The following is a 23802-nucleotide window of genomic DNA, read 5'->3' on the forward strand; positions in this document are numbered from 1 at the left end:
TTCCGTGGGTCATCCTCCTGGGCTGCACACTTCTCTCCCGCAGAATGCAGCTCTCTCGTGACATCCTTGTGTTATGCAGGTACCTCAAGGAGAAGACATCTCTGTACTAAAACCATGTCTGTGCTGCTGGATGGCTGTCTGCGGGCAGCTGGAATGAGGCCTCTGCACTCTTGGCGAAGAGGGAAAAGCTGAGATCCTGCTCATGTACCTGGAGATAAGGTGAGGATTCTGTCCACCTGCACTGGGGTTGGGGTTTCTTTGATTTAAGCTGTCTCTCCTTCTTTGGAAACACAAGAGTGTGATTGTTTTACTAAGCATAATAAAATCTGACTCGCTCTACAGTGTGGTTGGAGGTGTTTTTTGCAACAACCCTGCAAAGTTCATGGATCTCATAAGTGGACTGAACTTGAGTTTCCCCTTTGTTGCTGTTTTCTGACTGCTTCACAGAAGGAAGGACACCTCTAAAGTCCCCAGTAATCCATGCTTGCAGTGCCAGTATCACCGAGCATCATCTGGGACTCAAGCAATAGAGCTGCAGAAAGCTCCTTTTGCAAAGAGAGAGGCTTCAGATGAGAGTGCTCTAAGGCTTGCAGTAAGTTTTCCTCAGAGAATTGTCTTCTAAACCTTTTCTGCCTTCTCCTTCTCTACAGACAACAGTGTTCAATGTCAGAAAATGCCCAACATCAGCTCAGTGAGTGAGTTCCTCCTGCTGGCATTCGCAGACACACGTGAGCTGCAGCTCCTGCACTTCGCGCTCTTCCTGGGCATCTACCTGGCTGCCCTCCTGGGTAACGGCCTCATCCTCAGCGCCGTAGCCTGCCACCACCACCTCCACACCCCCATGTACTTCTTCCTCCTCAACCTCGCCCTCCTCGACATGGGATTCATCTCCACCACTCTGCCCAAAGCCATGGCCAATTCTCTCTGGGACACCAGGGCCATCTCCTATCAAGGCTGTGCTGCACAGGTCTTTCTCTTTGTCTTCTTTATCACAGCAGAGTATTCCCTTCTCACTGTCATGGCCTACGATCGCTACGTTGCCATCTGCAAGCCCCTGCACTACGGGAGCCTCCTGGGCAGCAGAGCTTGTGCCCAGATGGCAGCAGCTGCCTGGGGCAGTGGCTTTCTCAATGCTGTCCTACACACAGCCACTACATTTTCCCTGCCCCTCTGCCACGGCAATGCTGTGGACCAGTTCTTCTGTGAAATCCCCCACATCCTCAAGCTCTCCTGCTCAGATGCCTACCTCAGGGAAGTTGGATTTATTGCATTTAGCTTTTGTTTAGTTGTTGGTTGCTTTGTTTTTATTGTGGTGTCCTATGTGCAGATCTTCAGGGCAGTGCTGAGGATGCCCTCTGAGCAGGGCAAGCACAAAGCCTTTTCCACGTGTCTCCCTCACATGGCCGTGGTCTCCCTGTTTGTCAGCACTATCATGTTTGCCTACCTGAAGCCCCCCTCATTCTCCTCCCCATCCCTGGACCTTGCAGTATCTTTTCTGTACTCCATGTTACCTCCAGCAGTGAACCCCCTCATCTACAGCATGAGGAACCAGGAGCTCAAGGATGCACTGAGGAAATTGTTTGAATACATATTTCTTAAGAAACTGTAATGTTCCTTTACATTCCGAGTTTATCTCAGAAACAGTTAAGAAAGTAATTTGGTTTTATTTTTCTTGATAAATATGATCTTCAAGTTGTGGAGTCGATTTAATTAATGTCATTGTTAGCCTCCTACCTGTTCATTTATCTCTTTATTTTTCCTAATCATCTCATGTATATCTAAAGCCAGGCTTTCTGTGTAGCTATAGACAATAAAGAAGCGAACAGAAATTCATAGGTCTCAGCTGCAGTGTATTCCCATCTCCTTGGAACTAGCAAAGAAACTATTTAAAAAAAAAATATATATATATATAAAAAAAAAATAATAGCAAAATCTATTTGTGACTGTGATGCTTGACCACTTCCTTGAAACAAGGCCTCAATAGATGCAGCTGATTTTCAGGAGGACAGACATTTTCATAATGGGAGCCCACCTCTCCCTTCTCCTTCCATTTTCCACCTTCTATTGCTGAGTGTGACATCATATGGTATGGAATATCCCTGTGGCTGGTTTAGGTCAGCTGCCCTGGTGATGTCCCTTCCCTGTCTCTTGCGCACCTGCAGCCTGCTGGCTCTTTGAGGAGGGGGGATTAGAGGGATTCCTGATGCTGTGACAGCATTGCTCAGCAGTAGACAAAACAGAACCGTGATACCAGTGCTGTTCTAGCTACTCAAGCAGAGCACAACACTGGGTGGGCTTCTACAGGAAAAGTTAACTCCATCCCAGCCAGGCCCAGTACGGTCACATATTGAAAACACAGCACCACAGAGGCTGCTCTGCAGAGACTAACTCTGTCCCAGACAGAGCCAGTGCAGGGCCACACACTGGACAAGAAGGCTCCCTCTGAGCTCTGTGGGGAGTCAGGAAGGTCCTAATAAGCAGCAGGATGACTGAGGAAGCCCAAAGGCCCTTCTGAAGGTTGACTTATTCCCACCTGGGAGGCAGTGCTTGGCAGTGGGAAGGGCTATGAGAAAGACATGTGAGAAGGCTGTGAGAAACAAGGAAATATCACTGCCATTGACCCAGGCCTGCAAAAAATTACTCACTGGCCTACTCTGTCAGGCCAGCGTGAGCCCAGGAGACAGCAGTGAATGGAGCCCGCAGAGTGTGAGCCTGTCCCATGTGGACTAAGCAGAGCTCAAGTGCTCAGTCTGGTGTGAGCTCTGCAGCCCCAGGCCACGCAACAGACTCAGCAAAGGAGCATAGCAAGTGATTCTTGCAGCCCTGGGGCAATGGCAGTGACACCATGAGCTGGGTCTGCCTCCCAGCCTGCCCAGAACTGCCCTGCAGAGTGCCCCTGTGCCCTGGGCACCACAGCTCCCTCGCTCTGCAGAGCAGCACCTCTGGTTGTCATGTCAGAGATCTCAAATTTTGACTAAACTCATATCTCATAGCTGTTTTTAGTTTTCTCCTTAGGGGTGGCTACTGCCTCCAAGATGCCTGAGAGGAGGTAAATCCTGCACGAAGGCCTGCAAAACGTTACCCTGGATCCATAGGAGTCATTCTGGAACCAACGCTTCTTCATAGGATGTACACTTCTGTGGAGGTGCGGAATGGATGGTCATGTGCAGGATGCTCCTACAGAACTTTGTGCCCTTTTCCCTACCGACTACAACACCACTTCTGTCTCAGCAACAGAGTAGCCAGCAGAGTGAGACAGATACTCTGAGATCATGAAAGCCATCAGAAAGCTGATCCCAATAAGATAACCAATATGAGGATGACAGGAGAAGCCTGGCCAGCAGAGAAGTGAGATTTTGGGGAGGGAAGAGGAGTTTGGGAACCAGAAATTAACGATTTTGTAGAGGTAAGAGGTTTCATGCAATATTGATGGTGCTTTAAAACTGGCTTAAAACAGTCATGTAAAACCCTTACCCTGTTTGGACCAGTAACCCTAATCCCAAAACCTGAATGTTGCTCCAACACCTTGACAGAAATCCCCTGCAGTAATACCTGACCTCAGAGTATCCCTTCAAGCAGAACTCAGCACATGGCCCCTTTCCTTACCTTTACTCTCTTGCTCATCCTAATCCCTTCCATTAACACTAGCATTAAAACACTTTATTTAACCCTAGACGACTTCTTGGCAGACCTAAAGAAAACCATAAACCATGAAGCTTGTCCATACCCCAGCCACAGACCTGACAACCGATGCAGAACACCAAATCCTCCCAACAAACCGTTGCTTAAACTCTAACACAGATAGGTGAGCCCTAGTTGAAGGCCAGTTGGCAGGTGAATTTGGGCAACCTAATCTAATGGAAATTGTCCCTGCCTATGGAATAAGGTTTGACTAGACGATCACAGAATCACAGAATCATCTAGGTTGGAAGAGACCTCCAAGTTCACCTAGTCCAACCTCTGACCCAACACTAAGCAGTCCTCCACAAAACCATATTACTAAGTTCAACATCTGAACATCTTTTAAAGACCTCCAGGGATGGTGACTCCACCACTTCCCCGGGCAGCCCATTCCAATGCCTAGCAACCCTTTCAGTAAAGTTTTTCCTAATATCCAACCTAAACCTCCCCTGGTGCAACTTTAGCCCATTCCCCCTCGTCCAGTCACTGGGCACGTGGGAGAACAGGCCAATCCCCACCTCGCTACGGCCTCCTTTGAGGTAGCTGTTTAGAGCAAAAAGGTCACCCCTGATCCTCCTCTTCTCCAGACTGAACAATCCCAGCTCCCTCAGCTGCTCCTTGTAAGATTTGTCCTGGGTTACACGTACTTGGGTAGAGTAAGGCACAATGCAATTCTTTTTGCCTTCTGCATCTACAGCACAGGAAGTAGGACTGCCCTACTCTATTGACTGGACAATAGAGTAGGGTAAAAAAAGTAAATGTCTTTACTTTTCATCCTGAGTTTTCCAAAGAAGACCCAAGAGAAACCATGGATGACTAGGTACCTACTGATACTTAATCTGTATTTCTCTGGTTCCAATGATCATTACAATCTTAGAAAGGCTTTCATGTGCAGGGCTGGGCTGCAGTTACAGGGACAAAGACCACTGCTGGCAGTGGAGGTGTCAGACCTCCAGACTCTCCTCTTCCTCCCTATGGAGGTCTCCAAAGAAGTCACCCTGAATGAATAGCAACAGGAGAATGATGTTCAAAACTGAAATACAGCAAAATTCAGCCTTTGAAAATACAAAAGATTTTTTATTAGGTTTTTTGAAATCTTCTTTGACTACATCATGCAAGCTCTGTAATTAGCTCCGCAAGGCGTGAAGCCTTGAAGAAAACTATGGAAGAAATGTTAGGAGTTTCTGCATTTTAATGAGTTCCATGGTGTATTTTGGTGCTGAGTCTATGAAGCTCAGGTACTGAGAGGGGAATGATGCAACTGCTTGAGCAAGTAAAGTCAGAAGGACAAGTTGAAGTGACTTGGAATATTAATGGGCCCCAATGAGGGCTGTTACTAACAAAGCCTCCCCAGGGACTCGTTAAGGTGGATAACTGGAGTCCATGATTGCAGACAGGCAAAGCACTGCACTGAGAAATGTCTTGGTTTTAGTGAAACAGAAGAGCCAAGGCCTGACCCCAGCCACTGGAAGGGGAGATCCTGCTCCCCCACGTCTGGCTCAAGGCTCTTGCTGGGGTCTGTGGGCTGTGGTGGGCAGTAGGATGCCATGAGAAGAACAGTGGTGTGACACCTCTAAGGTGCTGCACAGGGTTGAAAGGAATCTATGAGGCCCCATCACAATGAATATAACATATCTCCTCCTAAGCTCTAGCTGAGGGGACAAAAACTTCATGGCTGTTGGTGCCTTCCATTCTTGCCAGCACCCTCTGCCTTCTCCTCTGCAGGCTTTCTTATCCTGTCCCACACATCACCCTATTTTCTTGAAGTCTGCAGACACCCATCTCACTTCACCATCTTGCTCTCATGCCTTGCTTTCACCCATGTCTGGTGAGCCCTCACCAGCTGTTCCTTGAAACACAAAGCCAGGGTCTGATCAGAGGGTGACGTATAGAACCATTGCATGACACCTTGAGGGACATTTCTTCCTCCTTGTGACCAGTGCCAGCCTTCCTGGAACATTTTGTGTTAGTTTTTTTTTTTTTTTTTTTTCTCCTGCTCTTTCCTACTACTAAAGGAAGCTCCATCAGGGTGGAAAACACTCCTGAGGTAGGCATCCCAGCCCAATATGTTCCTTACAGCCTCTCAGCCAAGCAGACACAAGTCACCTCAGCAGCACCTTCCAAGCCAGGGGCCTGCTGCTGGCCTTGCAGCTTCTTGGCTAGACACAGCCAAGCCTTGTGCCTGCTGCTGCCCACTCATGGACTCAAGCAGAAGGGACAGGACAACCTGTATGGGGGCCTTCTTTCTGTCTGGGTCATCCTGGGTCTGGAGGCAGAGGGGATTCCACAGTCAGCATGCCAAGCAGGTGCCTTCTGCTGGCCTAGCAGGGCCACTGCCAGATGTCAGCCCAAAAATGCAGATCCCAAGGAGAAGTCAAGGCTGACCTGCAACCTACAGAGAGACCCATGTGACCTCACAGTCCCTTTCTGTGACACGTTCCTGCTGCTGCCCTATCAAGTGCAGAGACAGAAGTTACCTCACAGTCACTGCAACAGTCACATTCCTTCTGCTGGGGCAGGAGATGCTGAGGCAGAGCTGAGCTCATCAGAGGATTCCCACCATCTCCTTCTTTTGGCCCACAAGCTGGTCAGATCAGGGTGAGCAAGAGACTAAAGAAAAAGGGAAGCGGCTATAGGCTGTGTTTTGGCTTCAAGGTATACTTTGAGATCAGGCTTAAGAGTAGTGGATTCCTGCCAGGGTGTGGAGTAGCATTTAGGTTTGGGGATTAATGTCACTAGTTAAAATAGGGGAAGGGCTTTACATGAGTCTTTTAAGTCACAGTTACAGCAGAATCAACATTGCCTGAATGTTCTAATCTCACAGAAATCATTAATTTCTGCTGGCCAAACTCCTCTTCCCTCCCCGAAATCTCACATCTCTCCTGGCCAGGCTTCTCCTGACTTCCCATATCAGACATCTTCATAGGGGCAGCTTTCTGATGGTTTTCATGATCTCAGAGTATCTGTCTCACATCTGTTGGCTACTCCTGTCTTGAAACTGACATGGCACCTAAGTCAGGATGGAAAATAAACCAAAGCTATAGGTGAACCCTGCACAATGTGTCCTGCAGCTCTTGTACCACCCCAAAATTTTGTTTCCTGCCTCCAACTTTTAGATATGGAATGGTTTCTGTGCACCCAGGCTATCTTTTTCCAAACCCTCATGCATGGTTCAATTTGCCCCAAGCATCTTGGAGGCAGTGGCCCCCTCTGTGTAGAAAACTGAAAGCAGTCCTAAAGGATGACTTCAGGCAAAAGCTGACACCTCTGATATGACAACCCCTACCCAAGACCTCTTCCACTATGGGACCTACCAGGTACTTAGAAAGAACCAATCTCAGAAACTACATGCACAGCAAGTGCCTTCTGCTGCCCTACCATGGACACTGGCAGATGTGAGCCTAAAGGCACAGATCCCAGCCAGGAGTCAAGGGTGACCTGTCAGCTACTTCCGAAAGCAGTCACCTCACAGGCCATTTAACAGCCATTAGCTTCCTGCTGGACTTAGTGTTTCTGATGCACCACTGAGCTTATAATGCCACACCTACAAAACACCCCCATTTTGGGTCAGGACCTGCCCAGGTAGAAGTGATCTGGTTGTGATCCTCCAAGCTCATGGCACACCTGCTGGGCTCCCATCCTCTCTGACACACAGGAGCCAGTTCCGTGCCAGTCCTGGGAGGTGCTAGGGCAGGAGGGACCTTGCAGGCAATGTTCCAGCCCCATGCCTGTTGGTGGTCTCTCAGCTCCTAGTGCACAGTGGGGATCACATTCGTATCTAGAAGCCATGAGCCTGAAGCTGGCCTAGCAGACACTCAGGGGAAGCACCCTCTCAGCCCCAGCCCCAGCCCCAGCCCCAGCCCCAGCTGGCGGTGCTGCTCTGCAGAGTGAGGGGGCTGTGGTGCCCGGTGCCCTGGGGCTGCAGAGCTCTCCTCTGCCTGCTCACACCAGACTGAGCACTTGAGCTCTATACAGTCCACATGGGACACAACATGGTGCTCAGAAGTAAATATTGGTGTCTTCTTTTTAAGACAAGGTATCAGTTTCTCAGAGACTGGCAGCACAGCAGTCTGCTTGTGGGTATTGATGAGTTACTAAATATTCCTTATGTTTGGGGTTGTTATTTCTTTTTCTTTCATTTTTCTTTTCCTTTCCCTTCCTCATGTGTCTATCTCTCTGTGAGTTTTTATGTTCTTTCCCCTCTCCCTCCAGATGTGTTTCCTCCTCTCCCTCTAGAGGAGGAGGAAGCAGGCAGCTCATGCATGTGTAGTTGCTAGTTCAGGTGAGGAAGGAGGATGCTGGCTATGCTGCAAGGAGATGGAGGTCTGTGTAGCTGCAGGAGCCCTGCTCTCTTGCCTGGGAGATCCCCAGCACACAGTGCCTGTGCCCCGCAGGGCCAGCCCCGCTCCCCAGGCCAGCACAAGAGGCCTGGCCCAGCCACAGAGCAGCCTGCCCCGAGCAGGGGCCTGCACAAAGAGCTTTCCCTTTGCCCTTTCCCCATCAGTGCAGGCCCAGCAATGCTGCCCTGCTCTTCCCCAGGGCCATCCCTGCTCCCAGAGAGCCTTGCCCAGGGCAGTGTGTCTGTGCTGGCCAGGTCAGCCATTGCTGCTTCCATCCCTGTGCTCCCCAAAGGGCCCCAAGCTGTCGGTGCTGCTGTGAGAGCCAGGGGCTGTGGTGCCCTGGGACCCCCGCGGGTCTCCCCTTTGCCTGTGCTGCTCAGGGTGGGCAGCAGACCTATGTCCATGGGAATCTCTGCTGCTGAGCCCCTTTCCATGTGCCCTGATGGCTCAGCAGCACAGGGCAGTGCTGGGCAGGGCCATGGGGTGTCTCTGAGGACACAAAGGACAGGCGAGTGCTGCACCAGACCTGGCCCACAGCACTTCAAAATGTATATCCTCAATTACTCTGCAGTCTTATGGGCCTTTGCCTGCTGGCTCTTCACCCCCTCTGCTGGCATTGCACAGCCCTCCTTTAGCCCATCGAATCCTCAGATTCGCCTTTTCCTTTACCAGACCCTTCTTTGCATGATCACACATTTTATGACGTTCTAATCACTACCCACTGAGCACCCTGTCCCTGCAGATCCCCTGACATCTCCTGGAAGCTCCAGATTCCTCTACAGGCTGCAATCTGCATCTGCCCCACTGCAGGGGGTGCAGTCCCATGCAGATAAATTTAAGATCAGTTGTCATCTCCTTAGGCAAGTTCTGTCATAATGGAAGCTCTTAGTGCTGCCCTTGGTTCCTCAGGGACCACCCTGGGACTTTCAGCCTCTGTCCTTCACTCCATGACAAACCCCCAGAATAGAGAAGAGCAGGGAGCAACCCCTTGGCTCCATTCCTGATAGCACATTTGGAAGAGGTGTCCAGGGTCCTGGGTTTGCCCTCAGCAACCCCTCTTGTTACTGTGGTGCTAGCAGGGAGGCAGCTGTGACCCAGGGTTGCACAGTGCTTGATGCTGCCTGCAGCCACAGGGATGCCACTGCAGAGACAACAGGACTGTCACCAAGGTACATGAGATCTGAGGGCTTACCCAGAACAATGTGGAAGCCTAAAGAGCAATAGTGAAAATGCCACATCCTGCTGCTGGCCATGGCCATGGCTCCAGGGAAGCAGCAGCCCCAAACCAAAGGCAGCAGAGAGGCAGAGCCCAGCGGGCAGTGAGGGGCAGCCCCGAGGCCACCGGGGCTGCTCCTGCATGTGGCAGCTGGGCTCTTGGTTTTGAGCCCCTCCTGCATGCTGGGGCTTCTCCCCCAGCTCCAGAAGAGATGGGAAGAGATGGCAGCTGAGACCAGTGAAATTCTAATGGCTTTATTATTGGGTTTATCTACACAGGGAACCATCTTCAATAGGAAAATAATTGATTCTGGGGGGGGGGGGGTTAAAAATAATATTATTTAATTCAAAAGTGAAGTACTTAGAGAAAATAATAATACAGACATTTAATAACAGAAGACATGATATTATTTTATTTCTGAGAAAAACTAGGATTTCTAATATTAGGCGTAGTATTATAGGTGAATTTGCTGAAGATGTGTGTATTCAAGTAGAGTCCTGATGGAATCCCTTAGTTCCCAGTTCCTCATACTGTAGATGAGTGGGTTCGCTGCTGGAGGTACTATTGAGTACAGAAGTGACACCACCAAGTCCAGGGATGGCGACGAGATGGAGGGAGGCTTCAGGTAGGCAAACATGGCAGTGCTGACCATCAGGGAGACGATGGCTAGGTGCGGGAGGCATGTGGAAAAGGCTTTGTGCTGGCCCTGCTCAGAGGGCATCCTCAGCACTGCCCTGAATACCAGCACATAAGATACCACTATGAAGACAAAACAACCAAAGGCCAAAAAAATACTAAACACAAGTGCCCAAACTTCCCTGAGAGAGGCATCTGAGCAGGAGAGCTTGAGGATGTGGGGGATTTCACAGAAGAACTGGTCCACAGCATTGCCGTGGCAGAGGGGCAGGGAAAATGTAGTGGCCGTGTGCAGGACAGCATGGAGAAAGCCACTGCCCCAGGCAGCTGCTGCCATCTGGGCACAGGCTCTGCTGCCCAGGAGGCTCCCGTAGTGCAGGGCCTTGCAGATGGCAACGTAGCGGTCATAGGCCATGACAGTTAGAATTGAATACTCTGAACCAAAGAAGAAGACAAAAAAGAGAACTTGAGCAGCACAGCCTTGATAGGAGATGACCCTGGTGTCCCAGAGGGCATTGGCCATGGCTTTGGGCAGAGTGGTGGAGATGAATCCCAGGTCGAGGAGGGCGAGGTTGAGGAGGAAGAAGTACATGGGGGTGTGGAGGTGGTGGTCGCAGGCTATGGCACTGAGGATGAGGCCGTTGCCCAGGAGGGCAGCCAGGTAGATGCCCAGGAAGAGCGCGAAGTGCAGGAGCTGCAGCTCACGCGTGTCTGCGAATGCCAGCAGGAGGAACTCACTCACAGAGCTGATGTTGGGCATTCTCTGACTTTGTACTTGCTTGTCTGTTGAAGGGGAGAAGGCAGAAAAAGGTTAGAACAGACTTCTATGAAGAAAACTGGAAATAAAACAAAAGGCTGGCTAACTCATATTCAGACAAGTGTCAGATCAATGAGCTTTGAAGTATTGCTTCAAAAGACTGAGCTGAATGCAAAGCAGAGCTGCAACTATTTCCCTCACTTTATTTTATTCTAGTTGCCCTATCCTAGTTGAGGTATTGGATTTTGAATCTCCCTGACTTTACTTGTACACTCACAGTGAAATCCTGTGTTTGCCAGGAGGCAAAAGGGCTGTCCCTAGGTGAAGACTGAGCAGAGCAGCTCTGCCCAGTGGTCCTGTTCTCAGTTGCTCTGTGTCACCTCTCTGAGCTGCAGGACCATCCCACTCAGATGTTTCCTGAGAAGAAACAAAAGAAAACTGAGAGCAGAAAAGCCTGAGTCCAAGTGCATCAGGACAGAATCCTCACCTTGTCTCACAGGGTCTTAGCAGGATCTCAACTCTTCCCTCCTAACCAGGGCTGCAGAAGCCTCACTCCAGCTTCCCAGAGACAGCCATCCAGCAGCACATCCAGGCACGGCCTTAACACGGAGGTGTCTCCTCCTTCGGGTACCTGGATGCTGCAAGGGCACAAGGATGCCACGAGAGAGCTGCATCCTGCTGGAGAGCAGCCTGCAGACCAGGAGGACACCCCTCAGACTGAGCTGGATATTCACAAGCTGGGGTTTCCCAATATTCAAACTGCATCCCCTGCAGTGTCTGGAGGAGGCTCGGCCACCACACTCCTGGCTGACCAGGGGTAGCTAGGTTATGATACTCCAAGGGGCTTCTGCCAGACTTCCTCACCTCGCACTGCAACCCAACAGGACTCTCAAAGCCTACTGCATTGCCCACTGCCCTCCCAGAAACAAGACCTAGCAGGAGGAAACCCTTCCAGGACCTGCAGCTGCATGGCCCTGCAGCCCGACCCTTACCTTTTCAAGGGCTGTGCAGGTTTCTCCTGCAGGCAGCTCTCAGCATCCTCCCACTCCCAACTGCCTTCAGCCCCTCTCTCCTTTTCTTCTCTCTGTCTGTGCCTCTGTGTCTCTTTCCTGCTGCGCTGTGCAGAGGAGCTGCTCCTGGGCACAGCTGTCTCTCTGCACCACGGCCCTCTTGCCACGAGCTCTCTCTGTCCCACGAGCCCGGCCCAGCTCAGCAGCACAGCACCAGCCCAAGGCACTGCAATCACCCCTCTGGGGGCTTTGCTGATGAGCCCATGAACCTCAGGCACTCAGAGACAATTGAAGACATGTCTCCAGAAGTGCAAGTCAGAGGCAAGTTTCCTGCAGTGTCCCCCTGAGGGCCAGCACTGACACAGCCTCCCTTGGAGCTCATTAGAGCAGAACCCTGGAGGCAGTGAGGACAAGGAAACAAAGGCAATGTGAAGGTGACACTGATGTGTAGGAAAAGTGGATGTGTGTCAGCAAGCACAAGGGCCAGGCCTTGACCCCAAGTGCTTCGGAAGGGAGATCCTTTCCTTTACAGGTTGCTCAGGGCTCTTTGTGGGGCAGTAGGAGATGGGGATGTGCATGGCCAAGTGCAGGAGAATGGTACAACCCCTGCCTGGTTCATGAGTGGGGGCGAGGAGGCAATGAGGCCCTGGTGTTTTAACGATAATCTGTCTCCTCATGGGCGTCAGTGGCAGAGACAACAGCCATACCCTTGGACACAAAGACCTGGGTCCTGTTGGGACTTTCAGCCTTTCCACAGCCCTCTACACTGTCTAAACCTGGGTCTTAAAAGGACTCCCATACCTGCACATCATTCACTGCTGGCTGCAGACCCTTGTCCGTGTGGTGTCACACCAAGTCTGAGCTGAGTCTGGGAACTCAGATCTTCTTGGTGGCCATGCCCCTCATAAGGCAGCTCTGTAAGAAGCTGGCCTGGTTCCTCGTGAGCAGGCACCACTGCTCGTATGGCATCCCTCATGGTTCCCAGGCCCTCCTCCTGCTGGACATTACTCACTCAGCAGGGTCCCAGTCTGCCCTGATGTGTGGGGTTTCTCTTCCTCTGGTACAGGACTGGGCTCTTCTCCATGTAAAAGTCAAAAATTTTCTGAAGTCAAAATCCTGCAGATTCTCAAGGTTCACCCACAGTGATGCTCCATTCTATCAGCTGTTAATGTCAGCAGGCAGACAGTTCAACCTTCATGTAATTGTGCTATCTCTGACCAGAGATACCTTGCAGCAGCAAGGGTTGCAGGGAAATTTGGATAATTCAGGAGTAACCATCTGAATGGAATTACAGCACAGTCACAGAAGGTAGGGGATGGAAGGCTGTCAGGTTCCACATTTGCTGTGCTTTCTTCTCATGAATGCTGTCAGTTTGTCTGAAGCTGTGTCCTGAATGTTATGGGGCTGTGCAGGTCAAAATTAGAAGGGCCAAAGCCCAGCTGGAGCTCAATCCATCTATTACTGTCAAAGACAATTAAAAAAATAAAATACGATAAGATAAAAATGATATAAATAGTTTAAATGAGGGAGGATTAGGGAGAATCATAATCCTTTATTGGATTCTGGGGGGAAAACCCAGTGACAAGGGATGAGGTAAAGTCTGAGGCACTTAATGCCTTCTTTGCCTCTGTTACTAGCAGCAAGACCAGTTTTTCCCCTGGACATTTCTTCCACAACATGGCCAGTGCCAATCTTCCAATGCAAACTTTGTGGAATTTTTTCTCTCCTGCTCTTTCCTACTACCACAGAATGCTCCATCAGGGTGGAAACCACTCCCGAAGTAGGCATCCCAACCCAGCAGCCTCCTTGTGGCCTCTCATCCAACCAGACACAAGTCACCTCAGCAGCACCTTCCAAGCCAGGGGCCTGCTGCTGGCCTTGCAGCTTCTTGGCTACACACAGCCAAGCCTTGTGCCTGCTGCTGCCCACTCATGGACTCAAGCAGAAGGGACAGGACAACCCATGTTGGGGCCTTCTTTCTGCCTGGGTCCTCCTGGCTCTGGAGGCAGAGGGGATCCCCCAGTCAGCATGCCAAGCAGGTGTCTTCTGCTGGCCTAGCAGGGCCACTGCCAGATGTCAGCCCAAAAGTGCAGCTCCCAGGGAGAAGTCAAGGCTGACCTGCCACCTCCAGACACAAGTGACCTCCCAGTCCCTTTCTGTGACATGTTCCTGCTGCTGCCCTATCAAGTGCAGAGACAGAAGTGACCTCACAGTCCCTGCCCCAGTCACATTCCTGCTGCTGGGGCAGGAGATGCTGAGGCAGAGCTGAGCCCTTCAGAGCACTCCCATCCATCTCTTCTTTGTGGCCCACAAGCTGATCAGACCCATGACCCCTCACATCCATCTTTGCATGCCATGTGACTGCAGAGTAACCTCACAGTTCTTGGCCTGCACTAAGGGCCACACCCAGTATGGTGCCTAAAGGTAAGGGTTAGGAGAGGGGTTAAAGGTGAGGAAGTCAATGCACAGGAACAGGGGAATCAGCTGTTAGGTGCTCATGCATCAGGGGACTAGGGCTCACCTTTCTGGGTTTGAATTTAAAGAAAGATTTATTGGGAGGGACTGGTGTTCTGCTTTGCGTATCAGGTCTGTGGTTAAGGTGCGGACAAGCTTAGTGATTTAGGGTTTGTTTAGTTTTTCCAATAATTCTAGGCCTAAATAGAGCATTTAAATCTAGCATTAAGAGTAGGGATCAAGGTAAGCAAGAGAGTAAGGGTAAGGGAAAGAGGCTGTGGGCTGAGTTTTGGCTTCAGTGCACACTTAGAGGTCAGGCATAGGAGTAGTTGATTCCTGTCTGGGTGTGGAGTAACATTTAAATGTAGGAATTAAGTTTGCTCTTTGAAGCTGGGGAATAGCCTCATATAAGTGTTTTAAGTCACGGTTACAGCAGCTTCCGCATAGCCTGAACCAACTTACCTTTTACAAAATCTTTAGTTTCTGCTGGATAGTCCTATTCCCTCCTCCTAATCTCACATTTCTCCTGACCAGGGCTTCTCCTGACCACACTATATCAGTCATATTCTTAGGGACAACTTTCTGGTGGCTTTCATGATCTCAGAGTATCTGTCACAGCTCTGTTGGGTACTCTATTCCTGAGAAACGTGGCACTTAATACATGATGGAAAAGGACATAAAAGTCCATCAGAGCACCATGAACATGTGCCCAGCAGCTCGGCACCATCACAAAAGTGCGCTTCCTGCCTACAACTTTTCTTTCCAGAATGGCTCCTATGGCTCCAGGGTAACTTTTCCCAGGCACTCACTTCTCCTGGTCACACCACTCTTGCCCGCAGGCCCCATGTGTCTCTCCAAGCCTCCCCTCTGCCCCTGCAGTAGTGGCACCTCACCGCAGCAGGTTGGTGCATCTCCAGGCTCAGGGGTGTTTCCTGGGGGCCTGCCCCGTGTGGGGAGTGGTGGGGAGGAAGAGAGCAAGGTCATCTCCTGGGGCATGGCTGAGCACAGCCCAGACATCCTCCACCACGGGCAGGTCCCTGCCCCCAGGCTGAGGCACACATGCAAGGTACACATTTCTCCATCATCCCAGCTTCACGCAGGGACCTTCAGCCCTGTCCCAGTCACAAGATTTGGCTACTTCTCCACCCACAGACATATCCTGCTTTCCATTTGGGGACTCAGGCAGGACTTTAAGGATCTGCTAAAGCCATGGATTTCCTTGTTTCTCAGAGCCTTCTCACAAGTCTTTCTCCTGGCCCTCCCCACTGCCCAGCACTGCCTCTCAGGTGGCACTCAGTGACCCTTCAGAAGGGCCTTTGGGCTTCCTCAATTGTCCTGGTGCTTATTAGCACCTTCCTGGCTCCTTCCCGAGCTTAGAGGAAGTCTTCTTGTCCATCAGGGGCCCTGTACTGGCTGTGGCTGGGACGGAGTTACTCTCTGCAAAGCAGCCCCTTGTGGTACTGTGTTTTGGTTGTGTGACCAGTGATGGTCACCCACAGTTGTGGTTGCTGTTTTTGAGCATTTCTTGCACAGCATCAGGGCCTTCTGTGGCTCACAATTTGTGAGTTTTATTTGGTTTTGCTATTCTGTCCCCAGTTTCTCTAGAAGAAGGGAAAGCAGGTGGCCAATAGGTGTTTATCTGCTGGATGCATGGAGCAAGAAGGTGCCCATGGTGCCAGGAGATGGAGGTCCATGAAGCTGCAGGAGCCCTGCTCTCTTGCCTGGCAGATCCCCAGCACACAGTGCCTATGCCCCGTAGGGCCAGCCCCGCTCCTCAGGCCAGCACAAGAGGCCTGGCCCAGCCACAGAGCAGCCTGCCCCGAGCAGGGGCCTGCACAAAGAGCTTTCCCTTTGCCCTTTCCCCATCAGTGCAGGCCCAGCAATGCTGCCCTGCTCTTCCCCAGGGCCATCCCTGCTCCCAGGGAGCCTTGCCCAGGGCACTGTGTCTGTGCTGGCCTGGCTGGCCATTGCTGCTTCCCTCCCTGTGCTCCCTGCAGGTCCCCAAGATGGTGGTGCTTCTGTGAGAGGCAGCGGCTGTGGTGCCCTGGGATCCCTGGGGGTCTCCCCCCCTGCCCATGCTGCTCAGGGTGGGCAGCACACCTACGTCCATGGGGATCTCTGTTTCTGGGCCCATTTCCATCTGTCCTGATGGCTCAGCAGCACAGGGCAGTGCTGGGCAGGGCCATGGGGTGTCTCTGAGGGCACAAAGGGCAGGCGAGTGCTGCACCAGACCTGGTCCATGAGGCCTCAAGAAGGTTATCCTCAATTACTCTACACTCTTAGAGGTCTCTGCCACTGGCTCTTCACCACCTCTGATGGCATTGCAGAGACCTCCTTTAGCCCATGGACTCCTCAGATTCCCCTTTTCCTTCTTTGCATGGTCACACATTTTAGGAGGTTCTAATCACTACCCACTGAGCACATTGTCCCTGCAGATCCCCTGACATCTCCTGGAAGCTCCAGATTCCTCTCCAGGCTGCAATCTGCTGCCTGCCCCGCTGCAGGGGGTGCAGTCCCATGCAGATAAGTTTAAGATCAGTTGTTATCTCCTTAGGCAAGTTCTGCCATAATGGAAGCTCTTGGTCCTGCCCTTGGTTCCTCAGGGACCACCCTGGGACTTTCAGCCTGTGTCCTTCACTCCATGAAGAACCACCAGAAAACAGAAGAGCAGGGAACAGCCCCTTGGTTTCCAGGCTCCTGGGTTTACCTTCAGCAGCCCCTTTTGTTACTGTGGTGCTAGCAGGGAAGCAGCTATGACCCAGGGCTGCACAGTGCCTGCTGCTGTCTGCAGGGATGGGGATGCCACTGCAGAGAAAACAGGGCTGTCATTGAGGCATATGAGAGCTCAAGACCAACACAGATACAAGAGCACAAGAGAACAAGGTGGAAGCCAAAAGAGAGCAGGAAGGAAAAGGCCACATCCTGCTGCTGGCCATGGCCATGTCTCCAGGAAAGCAGCAGCCCCGAACCGAAGGCAGCAGAGAGGCAGAGCCCAGCGGGCAGTGAGGGGCAGCCCCGAGGGCCACCGGGGCTGCTCCTGCATGTGGCAGCTGGGCTTGTGGTCCTGAGCCCATCTTGTGTGCTGGGGCTTCTTCCCCAGCTCCAGAAAAGATGGGAAGAGATGGCAGCTGAGACCAGTGAAGTTCTAATGGCTTTATTATTGGGTTTATCTACACAGGGAGCCATCTTCAATAGGAAATAATTGATTCTAGGGGGGGGTTAAAAATAATATTATTTAATTCAAAAGCGAAATACTTAGAGAAAATAATAATACAGACATTTAATAACAGAAGACATGATATTATTTTATTTCTGAGAAAAACTAGGATTTCTAATATTATGTATGGTATTATAGATGAATCTGCTGAAGATGTGTGTATTCAAGTAGAGTCCTGATGGAATCCCTTAGTTCCCAGTTCCTCATACTGTAGATGAGTGGGTTTGCTGCTGGAGGTACTACTGAGTACAGAAGTGACGCCACCAGGTCCAGGGACGGCGATGAGATGGAGGGAGGCTTCAGGTAGGCAAACATGGCAGTGCTGACCATCAGGGAGACGACAGCTAGGTGCGGGAGGCATGTGGAAAAGGCTTTGTGCTGGCCCTGCACAGAGGGCATCCTCAGCACTGCCCTGAATACCAGCACATAAGATACCACTATGAAGACAAAACAACCAAAGGCCAAAAAAATACTAAACACAAGTGCCCAAACTTCCCTGAGGTAGGCATCTGAGCAGGAGAGCTTGAGGATGTGGGGGATTTCACAGAAGAACTGGTCCACAGCATTGCCGTGGCAGAGGGGCAGGGAAAATGTGTTGGCCGTGTGCAGGACAGCATTGAGAAAGCCACTGCCCCAGGCAGCTGCTGCCATCTGGGCACAAGCTCTGCTGCCCACGAGGCTCCCGTAGTGCAGGGGCTTGCAGATGGCAATGTAGCGGTCGTACGACATGACAGTTAGAATTGAATACTCTGAACCAAAGAAGAAGACAAAAAAGAGAACTTGAGCAGCACAGCCTTGATAGGAGATGTCTCTGGTGTCCCAGAGGGCATTGGCCATGGCTTTGGGCAGAGTGGTGGAGATGCAGCCCACGTCGAGGAGGGCGAGGTTGAGGAGGAAGAAGTACATGGGGGTGTGGAGGCGGTGGTGGCAGGCTACGGCGCTGAGGATGAGGCCGTTGCCCAGGAGGGCAGCCAGGTAGATGCCCAGGAAGAGCGCGAAGTGCAGGAGCTGCAGCTCACGCGTGTCTGCGAATGCCAGCAGGAGGAACTCACTCACAGAGCTGCTGTTGGGCATTCTCTGACTTTGTACTTGCTTGTCTGTTGAAGGTGAGAAGGCAGAAAAAGGTTAGAACAGACTTTTATGAAGAAAATTGGACATAAAGCAAAAGGCTGGCTAACTCATATTCAGACAAGTGTCAGATCAATGAGCTTTGAAGTATTGCTGCAAAAAAACTGAGCTGAATGCAAAGCAGAGCTGCAACTATTTCCCTCACTTTATTTTATTCTAGTTGCCCTATCCTAGTTGAGGTATTGGATTTTGAAACTCCCTGACATTACTTGTACACTCACAGTGAAATCCTGTGTTTGCCAGGAGGCAAAAGGGCTGTCCCTAGGTGAAGACTGAGCAGAGCAGCTCTGCCCAGTGGTCCTGTTCTCAGTTGCTCTGTGTCACCTCTCTGAGCTGCAGGACCATCCCACTCAGATGTTTCCCTGAGAAGAAACAAAAGAAAACTGAGAGCAGAAAAGCCTGAGTCCAAGTGCATCAGGACAGAATCCTCACCTTGTCTCACGGGGTCTTAGCAGAATCTCAGCTCTTCCCTCCTAACCAGGGCTGCAGAAGCCTCACTCCAGCTTCCCAGAGACAGCCATCCAGCAGCACATCCAGGCATGGCCTTAACACGGAGGTGTCTCCTCCTTCGGGTACCTGGATGCTGCAAGGGCACAAGGATGCCACGAGAGAGCTGCATCCTGCTGGAGAGCAGCCTGCAGACCAGGAGGACACCCCTCAGACTGCTCTGGATATTGAAAAGCTGGGGTAACCCAATATTCAAACTGCATCCCCTGCAGTGTCTGGAGGAGGCTCGGCCACCACACTCCTGGCTGACCAGGGGTAGCTAGGTTATGACATTCCAAGAGGCTTCTGCCAGACTTCCTCCCCTCGCACTGCAACCCAGCAGGACTCTCAAAGCCTACTGTATTGCCCACTGCCCTCCCAGAAACAAGACCCAGCAGGAGACCCTTCCAGGACCTGCGGCTGCATGGCCCTGCAGCCAGACCCTTACATTGTCAAGGGCTGTGCAGGTTTCTCCTGCAGGCAGCTCTCAGCATCCTTCCACTGCCAACTGCCTTCAGCCCCTCTCTCCTTTTCTTCTCTCTGTCTGTGCCTCTGTGTCTCTTTCCTGCTGCGCTGTGCAGAGGAGCTGCTCCTGGGCACAGCTGTCTCTCTGCACCACGGCCCTCTTGCCACGAGCTCTCTCTGTCCCACGAGCCCGGCCCAGCTCAGCAGCACAGCACCAGCCCAAGGCACTGCAATCACCCCTCTGGGGGCTTTGCTGATGAGCCCATGAACCTCAGACACTCAGAGACAATTGAAGACGTCTCCAGAAGTGCAAGTCAGAGGCAAGTTTCCTGCAGTGTCCCCCTGAGGGCCAGCACTGACACAGGCTCCCTTGGAGCTCGTTAGAGCAGAACCCTGGAGGCAGTGAGGACAAGGAGACAAAGGCAGTGTGAAGGTTACAGTGATGTGTAGGAAAACTGGATGTGTTTCACCAAGCACAAGGGCCAGGCCTTGACCCCAAGTGCTTCGGAAGGGAGATCCTTTCCTTGACAGGTTACTCAGGGCTCTTTGTGGGGCAGTAGGAGATGGGATGTGCATGGCCAAGTGCAGGAGAATGGTACAACCCCTGCCTGGTTCATGGGTGGGGGCGAGGAGGCAATGAGGCCCTGATGTTTTAACGATAATCTGTCTCCTCATGGGCTTTAACGATCAGCTGTCTCTTCATAGGCCTCAGTGGCAGAGACAACAGCCATACCCTTGGACACAAAGACCTGGGTCCTCTTGGGACTTTCAGCCTTTCCACAGCCCTCTATACTGTCTAAACCTGGGTCTTAAAAGGACTCCCATACCTGCACATCATTCACTGCTGGCTGCAGACCCTTGTCCGTGTGGTGTCACACCAAGTCTGAGCTGAGTCTGGGAACTCAGATCTTCTTGGTGGCCATGCTCCTCATAGGGAAGCTCTGTAGGAAGCTGCCCTGGTTCCTGCTCAGCAGGCAGCACTGCACATATGACATCCCTCGTGGTTCCCCAGCCCTCCTCCTGCTGGATACTGCTCACTCAGCAGGGTCCCAGTCTGCCCTGATGTGTGGGGTTTCTCTTCCTCTGGTACAGGACTGGGCTCTTCTCCATGTAAAAGTCAAAAATTTTCTGAAGTCAAAATCCTGCAGATTCTCAAGGTTCACCCGCAGTGATGCTCCATTCTATCAGCTGTTAATGTCAGCAGGCAGACAGTTCAACCTTCGTGTAATTGTGCTATCTCTGACCAGAGATACCTTGCAGCAGCAAGGGTTGCAGGGAAATTTGGATAATTCAGGACTAACCATCTGAATGGAATTGCAGCACAGTCACAGAAGGAAGGGGATGGAAGGCTGTCAAGTTCCACATTTGCTGTGCTTTCTTCTCATGCATGCTGTCAGTTTGTCTGAAGCTGTGTCCTGAATGTTATGGGGCTGTGCGGGTCAAAATTAGAAGGGCCAAAGCCCAGCTGGAGCTCAATCCATCTATTACTGTCAAAGACAATTAAAAAAATAAAATAAAATAAAAAGATATAAATAATTTAAATGAGGGAGGATTAGGGAGAATTATAATCCTTTATTGGATTCTGGGGGGAAAACCCAGTGACAAGGGATGAGGTAAAGTCTGAGGCACTTAATGCCTTCTTTGCCTCTGTTACTAGCAGCAAGACCAGTTTTTCCCCTGGACATTTCTTCCTCCTCATGGCCAGTGCCATCCTTCCATTGCACACTTTAAGGCAGTTTTTTTTTCTCCTGCTCTTTCCTACTACCAAAGAAAGCTCCATCAGGGTGGAAACCACTCCTGAAGTAGGCATCCCAACCCAGCAGGCTCCTTGTGGCCTCTCAGCAAACCAGACACAAGTCACCCCAGCAGCAGCTTCCAAGCCAGGGGCCTGCTGCTGGCCTTGCAGCTTCTTGGCTACACACAGCCAAGCCTTGCGCCTGCTGCTGTGCAGTCATGGACTCAAGCAGAAGGGACAGGACAACCCATGTTGGGGCCTTCTTTCTGCCTGGGTCCTCCTGGCTCTGGAGGCAGAGGGGATCCCCCAGTCAGCATGCCAAGCAGGTGCCTTGTGCTTGGCGGGGCCACTGCCAGATGTCAACCCAAAAGTGCAGCTCCCAGGGAGAAGTCAAGGGTGACCTGCAACCTCCAGGCACAAGTGACCTCACAGTCCCTTTCCGTGACACATTCCTGCTGCTGCCCTATCAAGTGCAGAGACAGAATTGACCTCACAGTCCCTGCCACAGTCACATTCCTGCTGCTGGGCCATGAGATCCTGAGGTAGAGATGAGCTTTCTCTAGCCCCTTCGGTATCTCTTTTTCACTTTCTGGTTTAGAGATTATGCAAAGTTTTAGTGGGATTGTTTTGTGTTCTGTTTGTGGTGTCAGGTCTGTAGTTAAGGTATGGACAACATCTCTGTGGTTTACAAGTGTTTTTTGTCTACGAAGGAATCTAGGGTTAAATAAGGCATTTTAATGTATTTGATAAGTGAAGGGATTATGGTTATCAAGAGAGAAAATTGATTCCTTTCAGTTTGTTGTAGTAGCATTTAGGTTTATTTAGCATTAAAATTACTGGCTCAAGTAAGGTAAGGGCCATATGTGACTGTTTTAAGTCAGTTTTACTGCTCTACCAGCATTTCATGAATGCTCTTACCTCTATGAAATCATTAATTTCTTCTGGCCATGCTCCTCTTCCCACCCCAAAATCTCACATCTCTATTGTTCAGGCTGCTCCTGACCTTCCCATATCTTACTGGGATCAGCTTTCTGATGACATTTACCATCTCAGTGTATCTGTCTCACCTCTGTTGGCTGCTCCATTCCTGAGAAGGAAGTGTCATTGTAGTCAGGAGGGAAAAGGACACAAAGGTCTGTAGGCGCATGCTGCACAATGTGCCCATCAGCTCTGCACCTACGCAAAATCACACTTCCTACCTTCAAGGTTTGTTTCCCAAATGGCTTCTGTGGATCCAGGGTTACTTTTCCCAGGCCCTCTCACATGTTTCAGTTTTGGATGTGCAGGGATGGGATAAGGAAAGCCAAGGCATGGATGGAACTCAGCTTATCGGGGGATGAAAGGCATAACAGGAAGAGATCCTATAGGTACTTTGCTCAGAAAAGAAAGGCCAAGGAGATTGTACCCCCTCTGATGGATGAGAAGGGTGAACTGGTAATGACAGACATGGAGAAGGCAGAGGGACTCAACAACTTCTTTGCCTCAGTCTTCCCTGCCAGTCAGGCTTCCCAAGTCTTTCATTCTCTGAACCCATAGGTAGAGGCTGGGGGTGCAAATTCCCACCTGTTGTAAGTGAAGAGAAGATTTGATGCCACCTGAAGAAGCTCAAGAAGTACAAGTCTATGGGGCTTGATGACTTGCCTTCCAGGGAGTGGAATGCTGTGGCTGAGGCTGTGGATGTTCCATCCTTGGGGGTGTTCGAGGCCACGTTAGATGAGGCCCTGAGCAACCTGATCTAGGGGGTGGCGTCCCTGCCTATGGCAGGGGGGTTGGAACTAGATGGTCGTTAAGGTGCTTTCCAACTCAACTGCTGTATGATTCTCTGATTCTGTGATTGTGCTTCAGAGGCAAAGTAATAATAACAGTAATAACAGTAATAACAATAACAATAACAATAATAAAAGCATGATATTGAGTTTCAGAATACTTAGTGATCCTTTGTGATATGGTTTAGTGGAGGACTTGTTAGTGGTAGGTCAGAGGTTGGACTAGGTGATCTTGGAGGTCTCTTCCAGCCTAGATGATTCTGGGATTCTGTGATCCAGTTCATCCATGAGACAAAATCCTGCCAGCAGCACGAAGGACACTGAAATGTGGCCTAACATGAAGGAGACTCCAGATCTCTGGTATAGAAACAGCATTTTTGTGCCATGACCAACGTGGCATATGCTGCAGGAAAAGGCCTCCATCTGAAGTAAAAGGCCTAGGCCAGCAGCAGTGTGGCACAGGCTTGAGATTTGGGTGTTTGTGAACATTATGGAACCACAGGATCTTTAAGGTCCCTTCCAATATGAGCAGTTCTATGATTCTGTGCTTAGCAGCCCTGTACAGCTCCTGTAGGGCCTAGCCTCAGTTCATGCCCCTCAACTTGTGCTCCAAAAGTGCTCCCTCACGTCACTTGTCCCATCTGCGTTCCTCAGCTACCCCAGGGCATCCTGGAGTCAGTGGCCACCTCTGAATAGAGAATGGAAACCAGCCACGAAAGTAGATCTAGGAAACAATGGGAACCTGTGCGTAAAAGGACTCTAAGTAACAGCTAAAAGAGTCTTTTATGGCAGCACCACCAGCTTTTTTTTCTATGAATTCTCTTGATTTAGTCTCATAGGTTTTTTATTATTTTATTATTTTATTTATTTATTTATTATTGACAGCAATGTGGACAAGGATTATCTACCAA

The 23802-nt window shown here is 50.8% G+C and overlaps 3 protein-coding genes and 1 long non-coding RNA gene across 4 annotated transcripts in view; 1 reads left to right on the forward strand and 3 right to left on the reverse strand.

Annotated features, from left to right (window-relative positions):
• LOC311427923 overlaps positions 1–23802 on the reverse strand; it is a 235641-nt gene that overhangs the window by 131408 nt on the left and 80431 nt on the right. The window lies entirely within an intron of this gene.
• Positions 674–1609, forward strand: LOC311427962 (olfactory receptor 14C36-like; the record flags this gene model as incomplete). Its single annotated transcript, XM_084539538.1, has 1 exon — positions 674–1609. The coding sequence occupies one exon, from the start codon at positions 674–676 to the stop codon at positions 1607–1609; it is 936 nt and encodes a 311-aa protein (XP_084395664.1).
• Positions 9692–10633, reverse strand: LOC311427963 (olfactory receptor 14C36-like; the record flags this gene model as incomplete). Its single annotated transcript, XM_084539539.1, has 1 exon — positions 9692–10633. One exon carries the CDS (start codon positions 10631–10633, stop codon positions 9692–9694), a length of 942 nt encoding a protein of 313 aa, XP_084395665.1.
• On the reverse strand, positions 17444–18385 carry LOC311427964 (olfactory receptor 14C36-like; the record flags this gene model as incomplete). The annotated part of the gene is made up of 1 exon (XM_084539540.1): positions 17444–18385. The coding sequence occupies one exon, from the start codon at positions 18383–18385 to the stop codon at positions 17444–17446; it is 942 nt and encodes a 313-aa protein (XP_084395666.1).

Source organism: Aythya ferina, assembly GCF_964211825.1.
Source record: "Aythya ferina genome assembly, contig: HAP1_SCAFFOLD_29, whole genome shotgun sequence".
NCBI lineage: Eukaryota > Metazoa > Chordata > Aves > Anseriformes > Anatidae > Aythya > Aythya ferina.